Source organism: Pungitius pungitius, chromosome 11 (assembly GCF_949316345.1).
Source record: "Pungitius pungitius chromosome 11, fPunPun2.1, whole genome shotgun sequence".
NCBI lineage: Eukaryota > Metazoa > Chordata > Actinopteri > Perciformes > Gasterosteidae > Pungitius > Pungitius pungitius.
Genome location: NC_084910.1, coordinates 1,184,233 through 1,209,325, shown reverse-complemented (window position 1 = coordinate 1,209,325; position 25,093 = coordinate 1,184,233). Strand labels below are relative to the sequence as shown.

The 25,093-nt window shown below is 41.3% G+C and overlaps 2 protein-coding genes across 3 annotated transcripts in view; one reads left to right on the top strand and one right to left on the bottom strand.

Annotated features, from left to right (window-relative positions):
* The window catches only part of dnah5 (dynein, axonemal, heavy chain 5), a 62,571-nt gene extending 49,661 nt beyond the window's left edge, over window positions 1-12,910 (top strand). Inside the window, exons 75-87 of the mRNA XM_062565398.1 lie at window positions 56-170; window positions 1,065-1,255; window positions 1,905-2,026; window positions 3,496-3,645; window positions 4,209-4,454; window positions 4,599-4,818; window positions 5,055-5,260; window positions 5,973-6,176; window positions 8,604-8,819; window positions 9,269-9,481; window positions 10,204-10,356; window positions 10,857-11,088; window positions 11,665-12,910. Coding sequence (XP_062421382.1) covers window positions 56-170; window positions 1,065-1,255; window positions 1,905-2,026; window positions 3,496-3,645; window positions 4,209-4,454; window positions 4,599-4,818; window positions 5,055-5,260; window positions 5,973-6,176; window positions 8,604-8,819; window positions 9,269-9,481; window positions 10,204-10,356; window positions 10,857-11,088; window positions 11,665-11,816 — 2,420 coding nt within the window. The 3' untranslated portion in view covers window positions 11,817-12,910. The remainder of the gene's footprint in view (window positions 1-55; window positions 171-1,064; window positions 1,256-1,904; window positions 2,027-3,495; window positions 3,646-4,208; window positions 4,455-4,598; window positions 4,819-5,054; window positions 5,261-5,972; window positions 6,177-8,603; window positions 8,820-9,268; window positions 9,482-10,203; window positions 10,357-10,856; window positions 11,089-11,664) is intronic.
* The window catches only part of adcy2a (adenylate cyclase 2a), a 33,064-nt gene continuing 20,555 nt past the window's right edge, over window positions 12,585-25,093 (bottom strand). For both annotated transcript variants that reach the window (XM_037453755.2, XM_037453756.2), the window contains exons 16-26: window positions 24,925-25,009; window positions 20,727-20,864; window positions 19,649-19,768; window positions 19,379-19,563; window positions 17,888-17,972; window positions 16,063-16,221; window positions 15,536-15,682; window positions 15,211-15,321; window positions 15,009-15,123; window positions 13,519-13,643; window positions 12,585-13,068 (exon numbers count right to left, since the gene is read on the bottom strand). In XM_037453755.2, the coding sequence (XP_037309652.2) occupies window positions 12,916-13,068; window positions 13,519-13,643; window positions 15,009-15,123; window positions 15,211-15,321; window positions 15,536-15,682; window positions 16,063-16,221; window positions 17,888-17,972; window positions 19,379-19,563; window positions 19,649-19,768; window positions 20,727-20,864; window positions 24,925-25,009 (1,423 nt within the window). In that variant the 3' untranslated portion in view covers window positions 12,585-12,915. The remainder of the gene's footprint in view (window positions 13,069-13,518; window positions 13,644-15,008; window positions 15,124-15,210; window positions 15,322-15,535; window positions 15,683-16,062; window positions 16,222-17,887; window positions 17,973-19,378; window positions 19,564-19,648; window positions 19,769-20,726; window positions 20,865-24,924; window positions 25,010-25,093) is intronic.

The window sequence follows — 25,093 nt, the reverse complement described above, 5'->3', positions numbered from 1 at the left end:
AGGCTGCAAATTCAACAGACCCCTCCTGCAACCTTTGCAACTCTTGTGTTTTCAGTGGCCACCAGGGGAAGTATCCTGTACTTCCTGATAACGGAGATGAGTATGGTGAACGTCATGTATCAGACATCTCTGAGACAGTTCTTGGGAATCTTTGACCTTTCTCTGGCAAGGTAAGAATAGTTGTTTTGTTTTTTCTTAGTGTGCGAAGCTGTACGAGTTGGCTGTGGTAGTTTATATGTTGCTACTTCCACCAAAATAGCAAATAGTCTCCCGTTGATGTGTACATTTGATGCACACGTGGAGCCTTGTGTGGAATCAGTAGGAACATGTTCTAACTCCTCTTTGTAACACTTTTTTTCCTTCATTATATAGCACCTCTGTTGCATGTTTTTTGTTGTACATTGATGTGATTGCAAAATTGGGTTGTGTAACAGGATATTTTACTGTAGTTGTGTAGCATAAGCCAGGCTTTGTGAATCATTAATAAGGAGCAGATCAGTGACTTCATCAGTATCTTTTGATGTTTTTCTGTTAATGTAGCTCATATTTAACTATATTGCTCCTTACTCACTTTTAACTTATTATTATAACTTATTATTATTTTCACATTTATGTGAAATGTAAATGGACTTGAGCTTGTAACTCACTTTTCTAACTCTTCCAACCATTCAAAGCGTTTTAACACTGCATGTTGAAGGTGGAAGATGCAGATTTATTTGGTCTACTTTTGTAAAGACATTGGCTGTGTATGTGTAGAGGAACGTTTTTTAGTGTCAAGGACAAAAACACAGTGGTCATATAAACCATCCACCGATTGATTTGCTAGCTAAAACGATTTTTCATCTGACCAAACCACTAATTTAACAGATTGAATCGTGTTAAAGCTTATTCACTGTTACAAGCAGATTTTAGCATCAACCAATAGATGAACTAGTCTGGCCATACTGGGATCTTTAGTATGGATTTAATATTCGGGCAAACGTATGCTACATTATAGCAGAGCACTAAAGGGCTTTTAGTATGAACATTGAATGAAACTAAAGTGGTATTTTTTTTTTAAACAGGTCCTCCAAGAGCCCTATTACAAGCAAACGCATAGCCAACATCATTGAGTTTATGACCTTCAACGTGTACAAGTACGCAGCAAGAGGCCTGTACGAAGAACACAAATTCCTCTTCACTCTGCTTTTGACGCTGAAGATCGACATTCAGAGCAACAGGGTCAAACACGAGGAGTTCCTCACACTCATTAAAGGTAAAGGGGAAAATGGGAAAAAAATAGCAGATTTGGGAGCTGACATCTGAGTTTCATCGTGTTCATAAACTACAACCTCAGAAGTTCAAACCTGATAAAAAAACATTCAGTTATATAAAAGGATTGAACAGCTTCGGGCATTACGAAGGCTCACTTATTGTGTTTGTATCAAAGAGAGATTGTATGTACAAATAGCAGATTCCCATCCTCACTGGGAATGCATCCAATTCTCACCATACAAGGGGAAATCACACGTGTTGTTGTACAGCAACACGTCACCTCAAAACAGCCAAGAGGCTCTTTAATAGTGTCCGATAACCTGGAATTAATATCTGTTCTCTGCTGGCTGCATTTCATTTGCAATTCATTAAATTGGTCAAGATGGATATTTCTAAAGCTAATTTCGAGGTTCAAAATCCAAACGTATTGGTTATTGAGTCAGAAATATGGAGTGCTCCCGACCGCAGGGATAGAAGTCAGCTACAGCAACTGGCAAGGCCAGAGCAGGCGGGATCCTGCATGCAGCTTTGCCATCTGCAGCTCCAACCTGCTGAACATCGACTAAGCATGAAAACCTAAAAATATACAATGAAATGATGAAGAGAATGTTTTTTTGCATGTGAATACAATGTTTTTTTGTGGTAACCAGGAGGTGCATCTTTGGACCTAAAGGCCTGCCCTCAGAAACCAGCTAAATGGATCCTTGACATGACCTGGCTCAACCTTGTAGAGCTCAGCAAACTGTGGCAGTTCTCTGATATACTGGATCAGGTATAACACACACACGTGATCGGTTCTGGCGCACCATGACAGGTTTATAGTACTTCATCTCAAACATAACTGTGCTCATCTGTCACCAGTAACTCCGATTCAGCAGCGGTCTTGAGATGTTCATTACATATTTTTCACAGCTCTCCTTTGCTCTAGTAAGCACGTCAATATCAGTCACCTTATATCTTGTGTCTTCACAAACACACACACACACACACACACACACACACACACACGCCTACACGAGGGGAAAAAAAACACTTGCCACGATGGAGTGTCACTCACAAGCTTATGGGTGACTGACAGCCTGGTGGCTCCCATGGAGGTAAAGCTCACTGCTCTGTGAAATTAAGTTAGATTGGAATAAAATTTCATGATAATTACTTTTGGCTGAGCGCGCGCACACACACACACATTTTCCTTCACATGCACAAATAACCTTATGAATACTACACTTTTTGTTTGTTTGATGAACATAAAGCGCTGGATTATCAGTTCTTTGTTTCATAACATCAGTCCTGCCCGAAGAACAAGGCGCAGAAGGATTGTGAATCCCAGTCCCCTTTTTACTCTGCCTTCACACACAATAAAACTGTTACGCTAGTGACGCACATCTCCTTTCTTTCACACAAACCACATATTGAAGCAGACATTTTAGCTGATTTTTGAAAAATGGAGTCAGGCAGATTTAACAGCACAGAAACCCTTAAATAAGTGCAGCTGTTAAGGAGCTAATGAGCAAAAGCAAGCAGCTCTCAGTTGTAAAGTTGTTGGTTGCTTCACTTTCCTAAATACAAACTCCTAAAGAATACCGTCTGCCTTTCAAGCTGACCACCAGAAAAAATAGGATGACAATATCATTTTCAGTAAAAAACTGTGATCATGTGTTCAACATCTACACCTCCAGATATTAAATAAGAAAAGTGTTTCTGCTGGAGAAACCTGCCTCTGATTTTACTGGATTAGTTTTACACCAGCTGTGATAACCGCAGAGTTGAAAACAAACCGTAAAAGAGTCCCTAAATAAAAAATCATTAACAAACTCAAATTGAACATGTCGAATACATTGGTTCCAAAGCTAAACATTTGAATTGTAATTCAAACCCATGCACAAGCATGAATGTGATTACAGATCAGCCTCATCTAAATATCGGTTATGCAATTACCAGGGTCATTGTGGTTCATGCACTGTAAACACAAGGTCTGATTTCCTGCTTTAACCTCATTTCTGCCGCTAACCTGGTTCCCCCCCGTGCATGTCTTCACGATGATTAACATCTGATGTCACAGCACATTTGTATACGTTGTGCTATCAAGCATTAATACCACTTCCCCACGGTTCAATACACATTAAACGCACAACAATTAAGAGGCAACGCGGGGTGCTACGATTGACCAGCGAAAAGCACCTGTGTGTGTGTGTGTGTGTGTGTGTCCCTGTGTCACCGCCGCTCACACATTTCTTTCAGATAAGTCGTAACGAGAAGCCGTGGAAGTCGTGGTTTGACAAGGAGGCCCCGGAGGAAGAGCTGCTGCCCAACTCGTACGACCAGGTCCTGGACTGCTTCAGACGCCTGCTCCTCATACGCTGCTGGTGTCCTGACAGGACCATCGCACAGGTTGGAAATGACACGTCTTTGGGCATGTTGGAAAAATACACAACACAAGGATCTTTTAGACCTAAAGCCAAATTTCACACGTCCACGATCTGCTTCATTGCCGTACATTGGTTTTCATTTTCATAAGGAATAGGTATAGATGGTGTCAATTCTAGTCGAACTGTAACTTCAGTTCCAATGAATAAATAACCCGAAAACCTCACACAATGGATGGGCTGGGGATGGAAATGAGACGTTGTTTTTCTGATTTTAATGACAGTTGGAATGAGAGTCTAGAGATATCTTAATCTACACTAATATGTCCCTTTGCAAGGTCTCTGCTTGTAGGGAAAAGTGGAATTCACTTAGTGAAACAGCACTAATCTTCTCCCGGAAGATTACAGCCTAAATATCTACAACGGCTAATGGACAGTGTTTTGCTCCGCTGCAGATGAGCCTGTACTGGAATTTATTTTGTTGCAGTCATTAAAAGTATCGCAGTTGCTGAAACTCCTTTAAACTATTCCATCGGTTCCGTGTTTTTACTCGGCCTGTTTACGTTTTCTCATTACTTCTTCTTCCAGGCCCGTAAATACATAATGGACGCCATGGGGGAGAAGTACATTGAAGGGGTGATTCTTGACTTGGAGAAGATGTGGGAGGAATCGGACCCGCGGACTCCCCTCATTTGCTTCCTGTCGATGGGCTCCGATCCAACCGACTCCATCATCGCTCTGGGGAAGAGGCTGAAGATCGAGACACGATATGTTTCCATGGGACAAGGACAAGAGGTCCATGCTCGCAAGCTTCTGCAGCAGACTATGGCTAATGTGAGTTAGTGGTCAGAGCCTAATGCTATTTTTTAATAGTTTAATTTATTGAACTAGAGGGCTGTGATGTGTTGAAGCTGGCGGATCCCTTACAGACAGAGAACCTGTGTACATCATTACTTTGTGGTCCCTATTTGTCCACAGGGCGGCTGGGCCCTACTTCAGAACTGCCACCTGGGTCTGGACTTTATGGACGAGCTGATGGACACAGTGACAGAAACAGACATCGTCCATGACTGCTTCCGCCTTTGGATGACCACGGAGGTCCACAAGCATTTCCCAATCACCCTTCTGCAGATGTCAATTAAGTTCACCAACGAACCACCCCAGGGCCTCAAGGCGGGGCTTAGGAGGACCTACGGAGGTTCGTTTCTGTTCAGCTTTTTGCCATTTAATAAAAACACAATGTATTAAAGAAAGTATTTCACTTTAAAGTTTTTATTTAGGGGAATCTGCACTAGCATCTGTTGATGGTAAATATGACTCTCAAATCTCTTTCGCTGGAGTTAAATAAAAGATGGCTGACCTCAAAATCTAACCGCTTGCACCCTCCATAGTGAAAAGGGTTTCTTATGTGTTCATCTGTGTTTCCCTAACAAGGTATAAACCAGGACCATCTGGATGTCAGCAACATGGTGCAGTGGAAGCCGATGCTCTATGGAGTGGCATTCCTCCACAGCACGGTACAGGAGAGGAGAAAGTACGGGCCTCTGGGGTGGAATATCCCCTACGAGTTCAACCAGGCCGACTTCAACGCCACCGTCCAGTTTGTTCAGAACCACCTCGACGACATGGAAATTAAAAAGGTAGGAGGTGACTGTAGTCATCATGTCATGTCATAATCAGAAGGAGGGGGGGCCCTACTGTGTCTCATGATGATCAGATGTATGTCTCAGGGTCCCTTGTACAATGAGACACTTCCTCCCTGTTCGTCCCAGTATATACCAGTATATGTGCTGGAATCCTTTGAGCAGCCTTGGTGCACGACTTGTATGTGTGTAAACTCTGTCTGCAAATATCAAAACATCAAAAATATGATTTTACACCGGTTATGAGTGAGAATTTTTCTAACATAACCTTTTCAAGTGCTGAGGAAATTACAGTATAGACCTCCTTGATTTACAAACACATCCTTAACAATCACCAACAGTAGTAAGGGAGCAGAAATGGTTTTGCAGAATGTCAGAGCGATAGTGGTTTAAAGCAGTACTTATTGTTTGTTGTCTCTAAACCACACTGCTGGTATGTGTGTAGTTTTTTTGCCAAATAAATCATGTAATCTTCTACAATAAATCAGCAAATAGTCTGATAAACTGCAGGTGTATCTAATGTGATTGTATTCACAACTATAATATAGAAATACTTCTTTTAGGAATTTTTAGAAAAGTGTCACATGAATATGAATATGCCAAATAAAACAAAAATCACACTGCTGAAGATGAGTATGGTATCACAACAACTGTAACCCTTTCACAAGGCGTGTGCATTGCATCTTGTGACTATTTAGTACCTCCTCAGGGTGTGTCATGGACCACAGTGCGGTACATGATTGGAGAGATTCAATACGGCGGCCGCGTGACCGATGACTACGACAAGCGCCTCCTCAACACCTTCGCCAAGGTGTGGTTCAGCGAGGAAATGTTCGGACCCGCCTTCAACTTCTACAAAGCCTACAGCATCCCCAAGTGCTCCAACGTTGACCAGTATCTAGCATACATTCAAGTAAGTCCAACTCCAGCTTTCAAGACATTTGTATCACTGAGTATGTGGCTGAAAAGGTGTCATCGTCCGCCTGTGATAACGGCCACTGCCACGAGGATTTTGGTACAAACTCCATCTTTCTACGGCTATTCTAAAATTGTGCCGGTGTCGAGTTGCCGTTTAAAAAAAAAAAAAAAAAGAAGCTGTCCGCTTCGAGTGTGTGTGTGTGTGTGTGTGTCGTTCCTGCACTAGTTTCATTTAAGCCAGTTTCATTATGATGCTCAAGGCTGCCAGGTTTAGCGAGATTATTCCTCTCAAATGGAGAACAACACAACCTTGGAGTACACACAGAGGTACACACACATTAACGCTCACAGGCACAACTTTCAAAGACACACCTTGTTCACACTACGTACAAAACACAACGTGTCTCTACATTTCAATTAAAGGAAGAAAGACTGGAACAAAGCTAAAGTAATTGAGCAGTTATTGTGTCCAGCGCACAGTGACTGTCTCCATCTCCTCTAATCTGTCGGTTTATTGGCTGATGCCGTCGTGCATTTTTTATTTCCCAATGCAAACTCTAATGTGTTTCCGACCAACAGAGAAATCAGAATGAGGGAAATCTGATAATATATAAAGGAAATGGCTTAATATTGTAGTACAAACAAATGCAGATAGAGCTATTGGAACATCGTGATGTGTTGAAGTTGGAACAAGGTTTCCCAAATATACGATAAAGCTTTTGATGTATTGGATCTACATTTTAGTTTTGAGTCGTTATACTTACATTGGTCTATAATAAAGTTGTGAGCTTAGAGAGCTTTGTGAGCTTTAGTCTTAAAGTGGGTTGTTTGAATAGTTTCATAAGGAATCTCATCGATCCTAATGCAGTGTCATATGGTCCATATTCTTGTCATCATTCAGATGCCTTCATTTTTACATCAGCTTGTCAATCACAATACCTTTGGCCCTGATTTGAATCCAAAAAATTCAGATTTTACCCCAATTAAAAGGTCTACAACAAGCGTTGAACCCTTTTAGGGCAGCTTTTATTCTTATTATTGAGACAGTTGGTTTTATTTCCTAGGATTAATGTGAGCTAACTTTGACAGTGTACATTTTGTCATGTGATCAGACCAGCTGACACGTTGGTATTGAAATCTTTTTTCATTGCCTGTTGACCATCATGCAGACTCATGGTTGTCCATCAAGCTCCTGGTGAGTTCAATGTAGCTCGGATTTTGAATGTCTCCGTCAATATCAGTTGTGGTGCTATCAAGTATTACATGAATGCATTTCAGTAGATTGCATTGAATTAGGGCTGCAACAACGAATCGATGAAATCGATTAAAATCGATTATTAAAAGCGTTGGCAACGAATTTCATTATCGATTCGCTGTGTCGAGCGACTATTGTCTTTGAGTATTAAAAGAAAGTTGCGCAGAGCTGAGAAAAAAAGAGTTGAGCGCTCGCGCAGCAGAACATCGGAGAGACCCGTACTACTGTTCTGAAACATGCGGAGGAAGAGAAGCCAATGCGACCTAAATATTTCACACTGAAATGGGGGGTGCGGGTCCTAGCGGGAAACGGGGGGGGGGGTGCTGCGGTTTTAGGTTCTAATCGCCGCGCTCGACTTCAAGGTGTAACCTTTATTATTGTTCGGTCTGAAACAGCGCGCCCAGTGACGGGTGGTGCAGCAATATTGATGTCCGGGTGGAAATCAGGAGAAAGGTCGGTCCGGGATATTTTCGGGAGGGTTGACATGTCTGATTGTAAGATATGCAAAAGCGACATGGCCTGGCACGGGAGCACCACGGCAATGATTCATGATTTTGTGCCTAATATATTTAATTTGGCGGCTGTAAAGTATACATCATGCGATGTGTGTATGTTTTTTGTGTTAGTCCATTTTATTTGCTTACTTAGGGATGTTCAAGGAGCAATCTGTTAGTGCAAAACATATTTAGAAAGTGCACAGTCAGTTCTATTTTTCAATAAAGGGTTGGAAATTAATGTTTTTACATTTTTTATTTTTTTATCCGATTCATCGATTAATCGAACAAATAATCGACAGATGAATCGATTATTAAAATAATCGTTAGTTGCAGCTCTACATTGAATACAATCTTTACTGTACATTGGTATGTTTCTATTGATTAGTGGTTTTACAACATTCTCATTACTTTATTGAATACAGATCTCCAGAATCATGGTTGTATTTTGTTGTACACTAAATGCATTTTATCTATAGTTAATTTGTGAACCTGGTCTTCAATTTCTTTTTTAATATCCTACATTACCAGTACAAAAAAAATCTATTCCACAGCGTATTAGGTTTCCGTGATGAGCTCTGCGTGACGCACCAGCGTCCTTTCACTTACAAACGATCGCTCGTGGAGCCTCGAGTCGCTCTGCTTCAACAGCGGTGTCGTGTCTCGTCTACAGTGTCTGCCGGCCTGTGACACTCCGGAGGTGTTTGGCCTCCACCCGAACGCCGACATTACCTACCAGAGTAAGCTGGCCAAGGACGTGCTGGACACCATCCTGAATATCCAGCCCAAAGACAGCTCGTCGGGCGGAGGGGAGACCAGAGAGGCCGTGGTGTCCAGGCTGGCTGACGACATGCTGGAGAAACTGCCTCCAGACTATGTTCCATTTGAAGTAAGACCGGGCAAATGCACACCATGTTTCCATAGCAGAAAGAAAAATCTCTGTCTCTTCCACTTCTGTCTGTCCAGTATATTTAAGCAGGAAAACCGGATTAAGATTCCCACCAAAATGAGTGGGTATTGACTAGGATTCAAGTGGAATGATATATAAATCTTTATTTAAAGTTATTTCCATCCCTCCTGCTCTCTTCTGTCACTTACATTTCGTGGTGACTGGAGAAACATCCTGTCATCTGCTCAGTTTGTACATTTCATGCTTACCTAGCATTTCCACCCGTTTACACGTGTGTATTATTATTATTATTATTATTAAAGGTTGTATATTGAGTGGAGGTCAGTGGAATTGTGCCAATTCCAAGCAGCGCTCGTGAACACCATTTTCTGTATCGACACGGCGAGCCTGCGTGCGTTTTAAGCGTTAACGCGTCATCTTGTGAGCAGGTGAGAGAGCGCCTCCAGAAGATGGGCCCCTTCCAGCCCATGAACATCTTCCTGCGTCAGGAGATCGATCGGATGCAGAGGGTCATAGTCCTGGTCAGAAACACCCTGACGGACCTCAAGTTGGCCATCGACGGAACCATCATCATGAGCGAGAATCTCCGGGACGCCCTGGACTGCATGTATGACGCACGCATCCCTGCCCGCTGGAAGAAGGTCGGTTTGAAGGGAAAAAAAAAGTGACCCCCACCGAAACATTTTAGTCGCTTTACAACAGCTGTCACAGGTTAGTCGTTCTGAAAGCTATTAGCGCCCTTTGCATTCAGTAAATAGTTCTTAAACGCCACTTAAGGGAGGTTGGAGGCATAAATCAATACATTAGAGGTTTTTATCACACTGCAGTAAAAGTTTATTTTTTACTATTCAATTATTTCATTTATCTTCACCCTCGAATCAACTTACCAGACAATTTGATACGATTAATGTTGAGAAGGGAAGTACATTACATGACATGTCATTTAGCTGACGCTTTTATCCAAAGCGACGTACAATAAGTGCATTTCCACATAGAGATACAAACTCAGAAGAACAAGTAACAAGAAAGTACATTTTTCATCAAATAAGCAGTTTCAAAACATGTTCTAGAAAAGTGCCGTTATAAGTACGATTTAAGTGCTTTGTATTCCTTTACTTGATAGCAAACTAGTGTGACTTGAAATAACCTTTAGTACATCTTATATTGAAGTTTATATTGAACATTCCTGATGAGGATCCCTGCGCTGGGGGCTCATGTTTTTTTGGTTTGACGCGCTGACCCGGTTCTTTTTTTTCTCACCTGGTGATTCACGATCCATTTGATCTCACGTCTCCCTGTTGTCTTCTCCCATCATCGGTCTGGATAAACGTGTTCGGTTACTGTTTGGCTGTGTTTTTTTTAGGCGTCGTGGGCCTCCAGCACCTTGGGGTTCTGGTTCACAGAGTTGCTTGAGCGGAACCGGCAGTTCCGGGCTTGGATCTTTGAAGGGCGGCCCCACTGCTTCTGGATGACGGGCTTCTTCAACCCGCAGGGCTTCCTGACAGCAATGAGACAGGTAACCCCGCCGTCATGTGACCTACGTACTTACCCACCGCCAGAGAACCAGACGGCACGCTGAGAGCGCTACGCACAGACCAGTACCGGCCCGTGGGCCATTTGTCACTGGGACACTGAATTCTTTTTTTTCTTAAAAATGACCGGTTTCTCTCACAATCAGATGCTCGACACAGATATCGTGACGTATTTCCATTGACAGGAACTTGTTGTTCCCAATTCCTAATTACCACTTGCCTAACTGACCAATTTAGCCTATTAAGATTTTGAAATTTTTCTAAATGGGGATAAATGAAGGGAATTCAACTCATATTTAATATATTTATTGCCACTTTGCCCTCGCTTATTTTGGGTTTTATCTTTCTTTCGGGTTGGCGCTGCGGCTTTTAATTGTACCTCAAACGCTTTCCAAATGTCAGCTGTGCCTTTTATGTCTTCTGCCCCATTATACTGTCCACATAAGCCCTCTTTTTACCGGTGGATCTGTCGCTGCACCTTCAGGAGATCACTCGGGCTAATAAGGGCTGGGCCCTGGACCGCATGGTGCTGTGCAACGAGGTGACCAAGTGGATGAAGGACGACGTCACGCAGCCCCCCACAGAGGGAGTGTACGTCTACGGCCTCTACCTGGAGGGGGCCGGCTGGGACCGCCGGGGCTGCAAACTCGTCGACTCCAAAACCAAAGTCCTGTTCGAGATGATGCCCGTGATCAGGATGTACGCCGAGAACAATGGTGAGACGGCTTCTCTTAGAACATTTGATTCATATTAAAACTCCAATCCGACAACACTTTAACCCTCTTCTAAACTTCTCAACATTTGCTTCCCATGCGTCAACAAGAATGATGGCTGTAACATTTAAATGTCAAGCAGACCAAGTGGTGTTCGTTTAGTCTGAGAATGGGTTTGTTCTGGATGAGACCAGGCTGCAAGTGGGCAGTTTTACGCACATCCTGCTGGGTTTCACTGCGTGTGGACAAGTGGTTTCCAGAGCATCTTTGAACATATGTGGCATGTCTTGAAAAAACCCCTCGACTCCAATCTGACTCCTTTCCGGGAGGAAGGGGGCTGGCAGGGAATCGAGCAACAACAAACCAGCTGTCATGAGTCAACGTGGGATGACTCACTTTTGGGGACACCTTGGCAATAGCCGCGTGTTTTCCTAATGAGTTATTTGCCTGATTTGAGCAGGCGTCCAGTTTATAGAAACAGACACCGCAGTGTCCCACAGGCGTCTCATCGATTTACATTTTTAATTATGACCCTTATTAAGAAATAACTTCCTCAGCTGTTTATTATTTTTGTTGCAGGTGTGAAGGATTCTCGCCTCTACTCGTGTCCCATCTACAAGAAGCCAGTTAGGACGGACGTGAATTACATCGAAGCGGTTGATCTGAGGACGTCGCTTCCTCCGGACTACTGGATCCTGCGGGGCGTGGCCCTCCTGTGTGACGTTAAATAACAGCTTCTCTTTAACACATGTTGTATTAGCCATGATTAACGTCCCATCAGTGGGGGGCACAACAAACGGCCGTTACCATCGCTTCCAGTCTACATACCTTTTTTTCCCACAATATATTCCATCTTAAAGTGAAAAAATTAATTGGTCAGAAGCAAATAATTCTATTAGTCAACAGGTCTAAAGAGGAATTACCAAATCTAGAACTCTTGAGGTCAAAATAATTTGTGAACCAGGATAGTGTCCCTTCAATCCTCATTGACAATGCTCTCTCTGATTTGGAGACAATGATGAAGCCAAAGGAGGAATTCTTAGAGTAATCAACTATTGTTATTTTAAACCAATTTCATATAGAAATTGCGTGTCTAAATGAAAACTGCAGATGACTGGTCGAGTCACTTTGTCGATCTACTCACCAGCCGCATATAGCGCTTAATACGAGGAAGTATTAATCCAAGGCACATTACAGCAGTCCTGTCATGTATGCTGGGAGACGCTCCTTTTTAAGAACATGACACACGGAATAATTCCCCCGGGCGCCAATTCAAGGAAAAGAGTCCAATCTGGTCTTAAGCTTCAGTCACAAGGACCTTTCTTATCGATTGCAATTATCTATTTAATGCAGAGGCTAATCAAGTTTGCAGAAATTCATTTTAAATAATGAACATAGAAATTTTAATGAAGTTTTTACAAAAAACAATTGCATCATAAAACACTTTTTGGGTAGTATTTTCTTTTGTTACAAAACCACCGTATGCCAAATAAAAATCTCACTAAGACCACCTTTATCCCTTATTTTCAGCAGGTAACAAGACCTGCGTAAACTATTGATGAGATGATTTAAATTGCACAGACAGTTTTGGGAAAACAAACCACTGCATGAATATTACAATATATTCATTGTAATGCTTTTCCATTCATGGGTTGCCTGTAAAATACATCCAAGACTTCGTGCTTCTAACAAGGTCGATGGGTTGCAAAGTGACCCTTGTGCCACTCTGCCTGTTCTGGACCCAACATTTGTTCCCAAATATAGTTTAGCGTCGCTGGCTTCTTGCTGTTATATTAAGCCATCTTTAATAAACATTTGTTCTTGTGTGTCTTACGGCATTACATTCCCTTGGGACATCGAGCGGGTCATCTCCGTGTGCACAAAGTAGGTCTTGAGCTCTCCTTTGCCCTTGACGTTGATGATGCCTCGACAAGAGCACATGTAGCCTAGCGTCAGAAGGATGTGGCTCGTCTCCTCCGTCACCTGCAGGGAGAACCAGACCGCTGACGTCCATGTTGCTTATCGCAGCCAAAAATACGGAGGGTTTTAGATTAATAAAATGTAGCTTAATGGAACATCTGACGACCATTAACTCAGACAAACTTATACTTATGGGACCCTGCTCTGCATCAACAAACCTCTAATGTAAGCGAGCAACAGAATTAAAAGGATTAAAAATTTTTGTTTACTGAGGGAGTATTTAAGACCTTTTTCTGAAAACAGTCGCCCACTGATTGCCAATAAAAGGAATGCAGTTTAAAGACACTTTTGTTGTGGTTAATACATATTACCCAATGGTAATGAGCATGTCAACAAGTGCAACAGTGTGGCTCACTGCTTCTTCCAATAGTTTTAGGACACCAGCCAAGTCCCTTTGGAGGGCGTGAGAGGCTACATGTTGGATGTGTAAAGACAAAACTACACAATATCTACCTGTATTTTTCCCAGGACTCCAGTGCTGTCCATTCTGCTGGCTACATTCACAGTGTTCCCCCAGATATCATACTGTGGTTTCTGGGCTCCGATGACTCCAGCTATTACTGGACCATGGTTTATGCCTGACGAATGAAACGAAGCAATGAGTTAACATTCCAGGTGTTTGCGTACAAAATTTAGTTGCATTTTTAAATGTGATTACAATTAATGCCGATTCAATGTTTGTCTTGTTAAACGGTGTACCTGAGAATGTATTTAATAAGGCATCACTAAATCAGAAAACATGCAAATCATTATTTTGTTTCCAGTTCTGATGTCTATTTTTTAACATTCTGATTAATCACTGACTGCAGCCAGAGTGCAGCCTCAAAAAGACCTTCAGCAAGAACAAAAACAAAGCTTTTCACAAGATCTCATCAGAACATGATGACGTGGAAGCTAAATGCAGTTTAGTCCCAGCACCGTTGCTACGCAAGCTGTGGCACTTTTCACAGCACTCCGATGACACCGGGTCTCCACTCTGGATTCTGAAGCAATCTTTAGAATTGCTGGAAATTGCAATCTGCACCAAGTGAGGAGGCACCGAGCCAGTGGTTGTCCTATCCTATACATTCGGTCAGGTTGAGTGGTATTGACCGCGTGCAGGGAGCTGGGACCTGCTTTCCTCTTCGATAGAGAAAATAAACATGAACCTACATCCCTGTGCTTCGGTCAAAATAATGAAATGACACCCAGAAATAAATGCATGCATAAAGGCCAAATGTACATCAAGGTTTCCTCATGTTGGGTTTTTCTATCTGACGGGGGAATTGTATTTGTTTCTGGTGTTTATATTCATTATGATGCACTACAGGAATGTACTACTGTTCGTATGTGTCATACAATGGTTGCCTCCTTACAAATGGGCTACCAGTGAATTTCATTATGCCTCTATTGAATGACAAATCTGTCATCAAATTAAAAAATGTAATGAAAAAAAATGAAAGTGAATTCACTTTTGCAGACACTTTATGGAGATATAACAGCAGGACAAGTGAAATGAAGTTTGAGGGCTAGTACATGTTTTTAGAGGGTTAAAAAATGCGTGACTCACAGCACTTTGCTTTTCATGGCCGTTACTGTGCGCAACTCTCCAACTCTGAGATGAATGGAATTTAAGGACCACTCCCCCACCGCCGCCTACTTCAACCATTTGAGTGGCTGCAACTCATATCAGATGCAACCACTGGCACAGAGATGCTAACATCCAGCTTTTCTCCAACGCCGTCACAGCACCAAGTTCCTCCCATCATTTACTTGGGACTTAACCCTGAACCAATAGAGCCCTGTGGGCTATGAACACCATACAAACATTTCTCCTTCTACATTCCCAGGTGTTATAGGGCAGATAACCAGTTTCCCCACAACCCCATTAGCAAAGTGGATAAGCAACATGCATATGTATCATCTTTTCCTTAGTCTAAGATTTTATTTAATGTGCAACTCACCAACTCTAAGTTTGAAGTCATTGAAAGAGTGTTTGTTGATAACATCCAGCTTTCCCACCAAGGCAAATGCAAACTCTAACATGGTCCCTATGTGCATGTACTGCCTCTCATGCTCCTGGGAAACAATGAGGAAACAACAAGTTACAAGAGCAATTATACACACAAATGGAGGTTTGAATGTGTGTGTGTGTGATGAGTCTACCTGGGATGTATACTCAGGGCCAGGTGATGCGTTAAGGCCAGTAGCAGCCATGTAGGTGCTGCCAATGGTCTTGATCTTTTCCACGCCACTGAATTTAGGTTTCGACAGCAGCTACACACATGAATACAAACACGCCCGACAGAAACATAGTAACAAGTGGTTTTTAAGAAGCATTACTCATTACATTTTTTATACACAGTTCATAGTCCAATCACATTCAGCCAGAACATCAATGAAACCTAATAGAAGGGGTATTCTGTTTTTTTCTAGCAGGTGTGGTGCACGTGTAGAATGTTGGGAAGGCTACAAAGGTGCGGCATTTTACCTCATCAAAATCAGCAATGATTTCGTTGAGGAGCCTGAGACACTCTAATCCTTCTTTGTTGACGTCTGATTCAGTGTAGAACTCTTTAAAGTCTGGGATGGAGGCGAACATGACACACACCAGGTCATACGACTGGTGATACAAATCCTGCATGACCAAAAACAGATATTAGTTTGGACAGCTGCAAAGAAATGTCATAAGATTGATAAGCCACAGACTTAACATGGATGAAAAACAGATGGTAAAATCTGATATACTGAATGAAAAAAATAAAATAAAATCTGTGGGATCAGAGAGTTAGCTGAAACACAATCCATACACCAGACCGCCAAATAAAAGTAGGTAAATCCCTATGATCACAGACTAGTCCTGTACAAGTGCAGGTAAGCTGCTTTGCTATGCAGTGCATTGATTTCATCTGGGCATAAAGCCACTGGTTCTGCAGGACCTCTATGAAGCCACAATGCATCTTTAATGCACCATCTGTCAAAACACTATTTAAATCAAAGAAAACAATGGCTGCCTACCTCGTTCTTCCAATTGCGTGCCAGGAAATGTTCTGCAACATGTGCAGGTAGGACGTTTTCCAACAAAACCCGATTGAGGTTTTCCATCGTTTCAATCTCCTCGCATTCCTTCTTGAACTTGTTTTTCCACAGAAAGTCCAACCTACAGTAATATTCATTCTGTTACAAGAGGACACAGAGGTGAAGAGACTGAATGTACAGCTGTACAACTTGCTTCCATCAGGTTATAGAGAAAGAAAAACGGCTACAAAATTTCAATCCCACCAATGAAAATTCAATGAAACACTGGAAACGACAGATAGTAAAAGTTTAACTTCCTTCAAGAAGGGCAGCAATGTGATTTATGCCATTCTGAACGGAGCTAGAGGAACAAGACATGGAATGTAATACAATGGAACCCAAGATGGAGTCAAATGTTTCAGGTGATGAGTGACTTTCTCTAGTGGGAATTTTAGGAGTACAATTTCTTAAGGGAGTTATTTTCTCCCCTATTGGGTGAAGTGCTTCATCCTGAGCAGTACACAATTTCATAGAGAGGATGCACCAACCAAAGATACCTTTTTGTAATTTGATCCAATGGAAAAATGAATAGGCAGAGAATATGATTTGATTTTAGAAATACAATAACTTGTTAGTCCGGGAGAAAGGGGAGAGGGTACAGAGACAAATGCATAGCTATCAAAGCAATATTTTTTAGACTGAGCCGATGAATAAATTGCCTCTGTTATTTTTGCTGTAAAGCCTTTGCATTAAGCTCTAGTCAAAGTACTTTGTCTTTTACATATGCATCTAATATCATCTCAAACTCAATCTACCTAACATGTATGTCTATGTGTGGCTTTATCAAAACGCAGCACCACCATCACATGTTCCTTATGTTAGACAGATGCTTTAAGCATTAATGCATAGAGCGCATGTGCTAAGCCAAATATTTTTTTCATGTGATGCTGCAGCACTTGAAATCCAATTAATTATTTTTGTAGGCTTAAAATCAGCTAAGAAGAGTCAATGGATGCATGTAGTAGAAGGTGGAGCGTTGGCTTCGCTATTAACTCATGTAGTCATTAGGCTTTTGTGGACACGATACAGTTCCCGCAGGGCATGAAAGAGTGTAATTGTCATGTTCTTTTTTAAAGCACGCTGTATAGAGCCCAGGGGATAAGCTGCTTCTATTTTAATGATAAGCTCTGATAGAAAAGAGAAATATTATTGTGTGCATGTCCACCATAAAAATAACGTAAACATGCACACTCACACACCTGAATGTGTACTGGGTTATATAATGTATAGCCAGAGAAGTTGGTTGTTGTATACGATTGGCCAATAGTGTCCTTAACTGATCTCACAATGCCTCTCGTGCACAGAGTTTCATCCTCTCTGCTTATGCTATTTCTTCCACAAGCTATGTGGCTATAAAAAGGTAAGTGCAGTAAAAAAGAGCTATGAACATTTGGATCGAGAGTCCAATTACCTCTGTATTCACAGTAAACATTGCAAGCCAGTTCTAGTGAAGAATATATACTCGCCAATGACAGACGATTTGTGAGTAGCTGGGCCTTATATCAAACTCAATTGTGTTTACGTGTGGGAGACCATTAAGGCGATCAAGAGATCACAGGATTGTGGAAATGCTCAGAGGGGGGCATGAGGTGTGCAAAAATCAAAACATTTGCTTTTTACACTTTTAGTGACAAAACCCAAGTTCATGTCAAAACCTTCAAAATACAAACAAAACCAAATGAATATTGCAATGGTAACGTGTCAGAGCTAAAGAGGAGGAGACAAACATGGTAACCACATTCAAACTGTTCAAGTGTGGACTGACCTGTCTGGCAAGTACAAGCAGAGTGATGAAGAAGATGAAGAGGGAAATAGAGCCCATAGTCTTGAGGTCTTTGAGAACTCCTGGTCTTGAATGTCGGACATAAAGAAAGATGTGTTCATGCATGGAGAAAAAGAAGTTAAACAATTAAAGCAACACGTTTTATTGTGTATTAATTTAAATCATAATCCACTGCATGTGTCACTGTATTTCAAGCTGTCCCTCGGTTCAGACTGTCAGTTCTGCTTTGCTGTGACAACTTTTTTACAGCGTATTTTATCTGTAGGCATTAAATAAGATGTTTGCACTCATACACTTTAAGCTCTTGTGTTTTCACCATCAAACCTAAAAAAGGACACCCGCCCAGTTAGGCAACCAACCAGGATACAGCTATGTAATGCATATACATATACTGTCCAAAGGGATGCTCTATGAGAGCAGTTCAGTTGAAGAAATAAATGCAGTTATTCAAATCCATAATTAAACTGGTTCTTAGCGGCAGACTGAGTATAAGCTCTGAATGTTTGATAACACTCAAAAAGAACTTTTGCATCCTAATTTATGCAAGCACATTTAGCATATTAATGGCCACGTTTATCTAGGCCAGCTCAGTAGACAAATGAAAGAAGAGCCTTTCCTGGTGCATTAGATAATCAATTCTTCCCAAAGAATGGATGCCAATGACTGAGGACAAACTGTTTCATATGACAATATATCGGCAATGGAAAGCACACGAAAACGAATCATAATTTAGTTTCTGATGAGTTTTATAACAGAAATAAACAAGTCCTTTATACGTTTTCCTATTTTGTACAGCTGACCAAATTACATGATATAGAGCAAATATAACTTATCTGTATCCAACAAAAATACCAAAAGAAAATAAGGAATTAGTCAATTGCATAGAACTTTGTTCCAGGCTGACAATTTAACTTTAATTGATGATACCATATGACGATTATTTTATTATTTTATCATTCACGATACATTAACTAGGCTTTCAACAAATTAATCGAGGAAGGGGAGGACATCTGTGAGTGGGGGAACAATGCAGGGTTAGAAAAGGAGGATAAAAAGGGGGGGCTTATGTAAAAAGGAGGTGTAAGACCTGAATACCTTCAGGTCCTGTCAGACCGCACTAATAATGTAACTGTTCGAGAGTTGGCGCGTCGGGCCCAACACCCCCTCGCTGTTACATTATTGGACGATAAAGTACAGCCTCTTGTACCTTATTGCTTTTATAACACTGTTACCAGCGAAATTATGGAAAGTAAATAGCTGGCTTTCAGCACAAAATAGTATTAGCCACCAAACGTTGTGTATCTCATTTCAGTAGTCTAGAGAAAAATAGACCTCGTATGTGCCCGTAAACAGCATTGGTCTCTTTGCAAGATCTCATTCATTCACATCAACGTGTGTCATCTTAATTCAACACCCTCGTTCATTTTCACCCTGTGCACTTCTTTGACACACTTGAACAACATCAGCACTTACCTGTCCAGGTTTTCAGTCTTGTACAGGAATCTGCTATATTCATCAAGCAGAGAGGCGTGCGTTCGTAGAATAATGACATTATAAACCACAACGGCTATGAGCATGATGATCATCTTCAGCTCGTAGTTTATCCTCAGGAACACAGAGCAAGAGATGAGACCCAGAATGCAACTGTAAATTAAATACTAAACAGACAGAAAAACAAAGTCAGATTTATAACCGGAAAACACAAAGATTACAAACAATGAACACATGATCATCTTCACTTACGGGAAGGTAGAAATTGTTTTTGCCCGTAAAGGTAATTAGTTGTCCATTACTGTAAAACTGCGTTTCATTGGAGGAATTGTAAACAGGAACCGGGGGCTGCACTTTGTCCTCTAAAAAAAACTAGAAAAAAAACACAAGGTTAACAGAAATGATTTGTCCCTGTTTTGGTTAAAACCAAAACATTTTTTGTTAAAATCCCCCACAAAAAAAGAGAGTGGAATGGTTCGCATCAAGATTGTATTCACTGGAGGAAAAAAATAATAATAAAAGTTAGACAAGAGGCCAATAGTGACAACAGTTCAATAATGTCCTTTAAAAGAAGAGCCTGCAGGATAAAATAAGGATTGGCAGAGCAAAGCCAGGTTAATTTGGATCATCCGCCTTTAGCAACTGACCCACGTCAGGTGCAAAACAAGATGATGAACTCTGGAATCGATTTGTGTGAAGGTCTCAACCGTGCTCCTGACACGGTGCTTTATTATACAACATCCCAACAAATAGATTTCTTTTTTCTCTCCATTTTTTTCCTTCCATGCCTCAGATACATCTAAAAAGTGATGACAAACAATGAAACGGAAAAAGTATGATACTCCCTTACCACTACGTGCAAATGCTGTGTGCGCTATTATGCAGGGAAACAATACTGTTTGTATTTGAAAAAGCCAAACGTTAAACAGCTGTGAAATATCCACTTAAGTTTGTGGCACAATGGAGAACAGAAAGGGGGAGAGCATTGAGATAAATAATACATCACAATGCTACTGTGTCCACTGTCCCCAAACTTGATGATTGAGCCATATTTACTGTTGTGGCACAGCATTATTTTTGGTACTGTTGCGAATATTTGAGTTGGTAATAATACGGTCTTACTGAGTTAGGTTTATTTGATACATTCCATTTTGTAATGAACCTAAAACATCCCTTGTTCTTATTTGTTTTATGTGAAAACGTGTTGCATTTCATTACCTTCCAATTACTAATGAGGAATGTCATCCTAAGGGTAGTGACACTCCGTTTCTAGTGATGCCTAATTGGTGTTACTCCTCCCATAGTGCAGTGTGTGCATATAAAGGCTTACCATGTTGAAGACTGCCATTATGAGTATTAGAGCGGTGGTTGTCATGGTGAGAGTGATGCGGGGCCAGGGCTTGTTGGCAATAATGACTGATGACCTCAGAAGCCACATCCAAGAACTGGAGGTGCTTTTACTGCAGTGCTGCAGGGACACAAACACACAACAGCAGACAATACAAGAATGCATGAGTCGAACAACTTGAGAGCAGAAATTAACCAATTCAAATATGTACAGCATGAGTAGACATATGCAGTAATACATCAATTATTAATCTTGACAAAAAATAACAATGCAAGTTCACTCTCTGAAACACCGATTACTGATTAACACTAAGGAGGTGGTGCCGATGAAAACATCAGCAGGCACACAATCAGGCTTTGTATCAACGTATTGGTCCACAGAGCAATATATTTCAAACTTCATGCAATAACTGTGCTGCATAATTACAAATGCTTAATATATTTAATGATAAGAAAAACACATTTATTACATCTAACAAAGCAGTCAGTTCAACAGTATACTTGTTTTTAACTTCCATTAGAACCAAAGAAACTTTTTTTTAACTAGCTTCTCTCTGCCGCTTCAATTGCAGCGAACTTTGTAGGTATCCAGAGACTCGCAGTACAACTAGGCTTTTCATGTTTATTTTAATTTGACAGACAGCACCATATGGCACTATAATATTAAGATTAGGGCCGGGACTCGATTAAAAATATTTAATTAATTAAAGGCTTTGTAATTAATCAAGATTAATCACATTTTAATTGCATAAATATTTGACCTGAGAACAGTGAGAAGTAATTTTTTTCACATGGATTTTTCTTTTTGTTCAACCAATTCCAGCAGACAAGTGTGTTGTGTTGTGGATTCCAGCCTGAGAATCTATGAGAATTGAGGTTGGATTCAAAAGCATCAACAGGTGTGTGGTCGAACAGTGCAGGGAGATAGCAGGAAGGCTGAAGTGTGGAGGATCCTCAGTTCAAACCTGCTCCCTCAGAAGGAGGGTTTGGTTGCAGTCAGGGCTTCAAACTGTAAACTTTGAAACAGTTTTGAGGTTTAGTAAACAATCCCATGGTCTAATATGAGAAACGGACACAATGAGGCATGTGCTTGAATAGCACAAGGGAACAACTGAAGGGCTGCAGGCTCCAACCTGCTGTCTGAGGTTGTGGGTTCATGCCCCTTCATGCAGACTTTGCTTTGAAAGAGGTTTGAGTAGCAGTCTCAACGTTAAATACGAGAAACAAAGGGTTGGTTAGTGTGTGGTGAATTAGCACAGCGGAAGAGCTGCTGCCACATGCTTGCACTGCATTTGAAGGTTGTGGGTTCAAGCCCAGTCTTGGCTTAGAGCCTTTGGCTTTACTTCAGGTTTGAGTAGCAATCTCAAGGTTAAATACAACAAACAAAGGGTTGGTTAGTGTGTGGTGAATAAGCACAGCGGAAGAGCTGCTGCCACAAGCCTGCACTGCATTTGAAGGTTGCGGGTTCAAGCCCGGTCTTGGTTTTGAGCCTTTGGCTTTACTTCAGGTTTGAGTAGCAATCTCAAGGTTAAATACAACAAACAAAGGTTTGGTTAGTGTGTGGTGAAGTAGCACATCGGGAGAGCTGCTGACATTAGCCCCTGCACTGCACTTGAAGGTTGTGGGTTCAAGCCCAGATGTGGAAATAAACTTTAAAACTCTTTTAAATGCTAACTCACATGCTCAAGGTTAAATAGGAGAATCAAAGTTGCCAAAATGTGACCAGGACTGGTAGTGTAGGGGTGAGTGCAGGGTGCCAAAAGCCTCTGTGCGCGCCGCCAGTGGGTTCAAATCCCACCCGCCAAGTCTTGAGCGCACTACCGCGGAGGTAGTAGTGGGGGCATTGTCCCCACTGGTTGTTTCTGAGAAGTAAACCCTAGGGGTTATGCAGAAACACAAGGCGCGTTCACTTGAATTATGAAGGCATTGTCAAGAATGATGGGGAATCTTTTGAATGATGATGAATTGCATGTTAATTGCTTTGCTTTAGCTTTTAGCACTTATTAGCCATGCTACGTAGCCCATAGGGTTCCACCTTTTTGACGGGAGAGAAGGCCGGATGTGTCTCATTCAGTGGTCGCACTGACATGAAACTTATTACAGCCTCTGAGGGCATTTTTCAAGACAATCACATGTTTGTCTACTTCAGGGCATCCTGTGGACAACCTTAAACTGACAGTCTGGCACAGGGTGTAGATTTGTTTACCCTTTTTAGTGCATCCACCCTCCAATTCTCTGTTACATTCAAATTCAACTCACTTGTGCCTTTACCAATGCAGGAAGGATGAATAGCATGGTTGATCCTCCAAGATGCACCAATCCGTCTCTGGGGCAATATCCCATTATGATTTTTTATAAATGTCAGTTACCCAAAACTAAAAAAGGATTTAGGAAGAGCCACCATGTCCCTTGAGGGTTGAACCCAGATATAGTTTAAAGTATAGAAATTTGGGGCATTTGGCATTAGTGTCAGGGACGTGTAGGTTGCTCCATCTAAGATCATTCCAGTCATGTCATGGGAAAAAAACATTGTGAAAAAAGTCAAAATATGTAGGGTCAAAATATTATATATAATATATATTATTAGGGCCGGGACTCGATTAAAAATATTAATCTAATTAGAGGCTTTGTAATTAATCAAAATTAATCACATTTTAATTGCATAAATATTTGACCTGAGAACAGTGAGAAGTAATTTTTTTCACATGGATTTTTCTTTTTGTTCAACCAATTCCAGCAGACAAGTGTAGCAATAGCATATTTAGAAATAGTACTTTCATAAATTCAGGTAGCCTATAGGTAAGTAGACCTTCTGTAAACTAGGTTTTTTTAAGTAGACCAATACTTTCAAGTACATTCAGAACATTGGTTATTTTTTCAGACGTGGACTTAGTTACCCTGGTCCTTAAACCAGTCATCCGGTGCAGTGTGGGTTGGGTGTGGGTCCTTGTACGTCCACGCTAGCTGCTAATTGTTTAGCGTTGAGGTGATACTTGAGGATCGATGTGAATTCCTTGTTGCACAGCTTGCACACAACCACGCTCTTATCGACGCTTCCATCCGTGTGTTTATTATAATAAGATTTCCCATTCACGGGGCCACCCGACACGGTCTCGTCAGCTTCTTCGTTCATGTTCACTGTGGTTTGTTGTTGTCTCAAGTCATGAACGCTAGTTGGTGCTCCAGTATAATCGGTCCTCCAAAACTCATCCAGTGAGAAACGTTCCGCGGTGCAAAAAGTAAGTGTAAAAATGCGTAAAAAATGTTTAATGTGTTATTTTGTGTGTAATTAATTAATCTTAATTCACATTGTAATTAATTAATCGTAATTAACGCGCTAAAGTCCCGGCCCTAATTAATATGTTTGCAGAATGTTTACAGAGTTATGGATACAAAAAATAAGATCTAATGAATCTGCAAACATTGTTTGAGCCGGTTTGGGGGCAAAAGCCGGATCCTCTCATTTACAAAGACTCTTATATTAGACATCTGGTGCAATGGGTTGTTTAGGCCTGTGCCTTTTGGAATTATATTGCACTTTAAATGCTAAATAGTAATAGTGATTTTCTTTCACCCTCTTTCCTTCTGCTGATCCTTCAATTATTTTTACTAGACAGTGAATATTCCCCAAGAGAGCTGAACTAGCTTTGGAAATGAGACCATCTTCAAGTGGACAGATCCGACTGCGGCTGAGGCTTAAAGGTATTCGAGCAGTTCCATTACTAGAAGTATTTCACTAGTACTTGACCCCGCTTAATTAGATCATAAGACTGAAACGAAGTCTGCCCTTTCTAAATGAATTACAATAAAAAAAATATCAATTATGCTGTAGACCCCAGAATCACAAGATCCAGTTGAGACTGGTTCATCTGCTCCTGAAGCATGGCCCAAAGCAGTGGTGTGCGGATGCTGTGGTCGTGTACGGGGTCAGGAGTCCATTGTGTCCAACTGTAAAACTGACTGTTACTTAGGCCCTCAACCACCTCAGGCATTTCATGGGCTGTTAAGCTCAAAAGAGAGGCACTTGGACCACTCAGGGGCCTTCGCTGTGACATTAGCAAAAAGGTGTACCAATAGAGAGCGGGCCTATCCTGGTTAAGTACAGGTTTCAATACTAAAGGACTCTTACAGAGAGGGTACTACCAAAACAAAATATGTTTGCAATAAATTGATTTACTTACAAGGAAGTGTCCGATAAAACATATGAGGAGGATCAAGGAAAGGATTAGAAAGGCTGTTCCAAAGGAAATCCCCAAAACAGTCGTCCTAAAAAAATACAAATGTCATCAGGTTCAGCAGGTTTGGTTCAATGCAGGTTGAATATCACCTTGTAAAGTGTAATTTAGCACT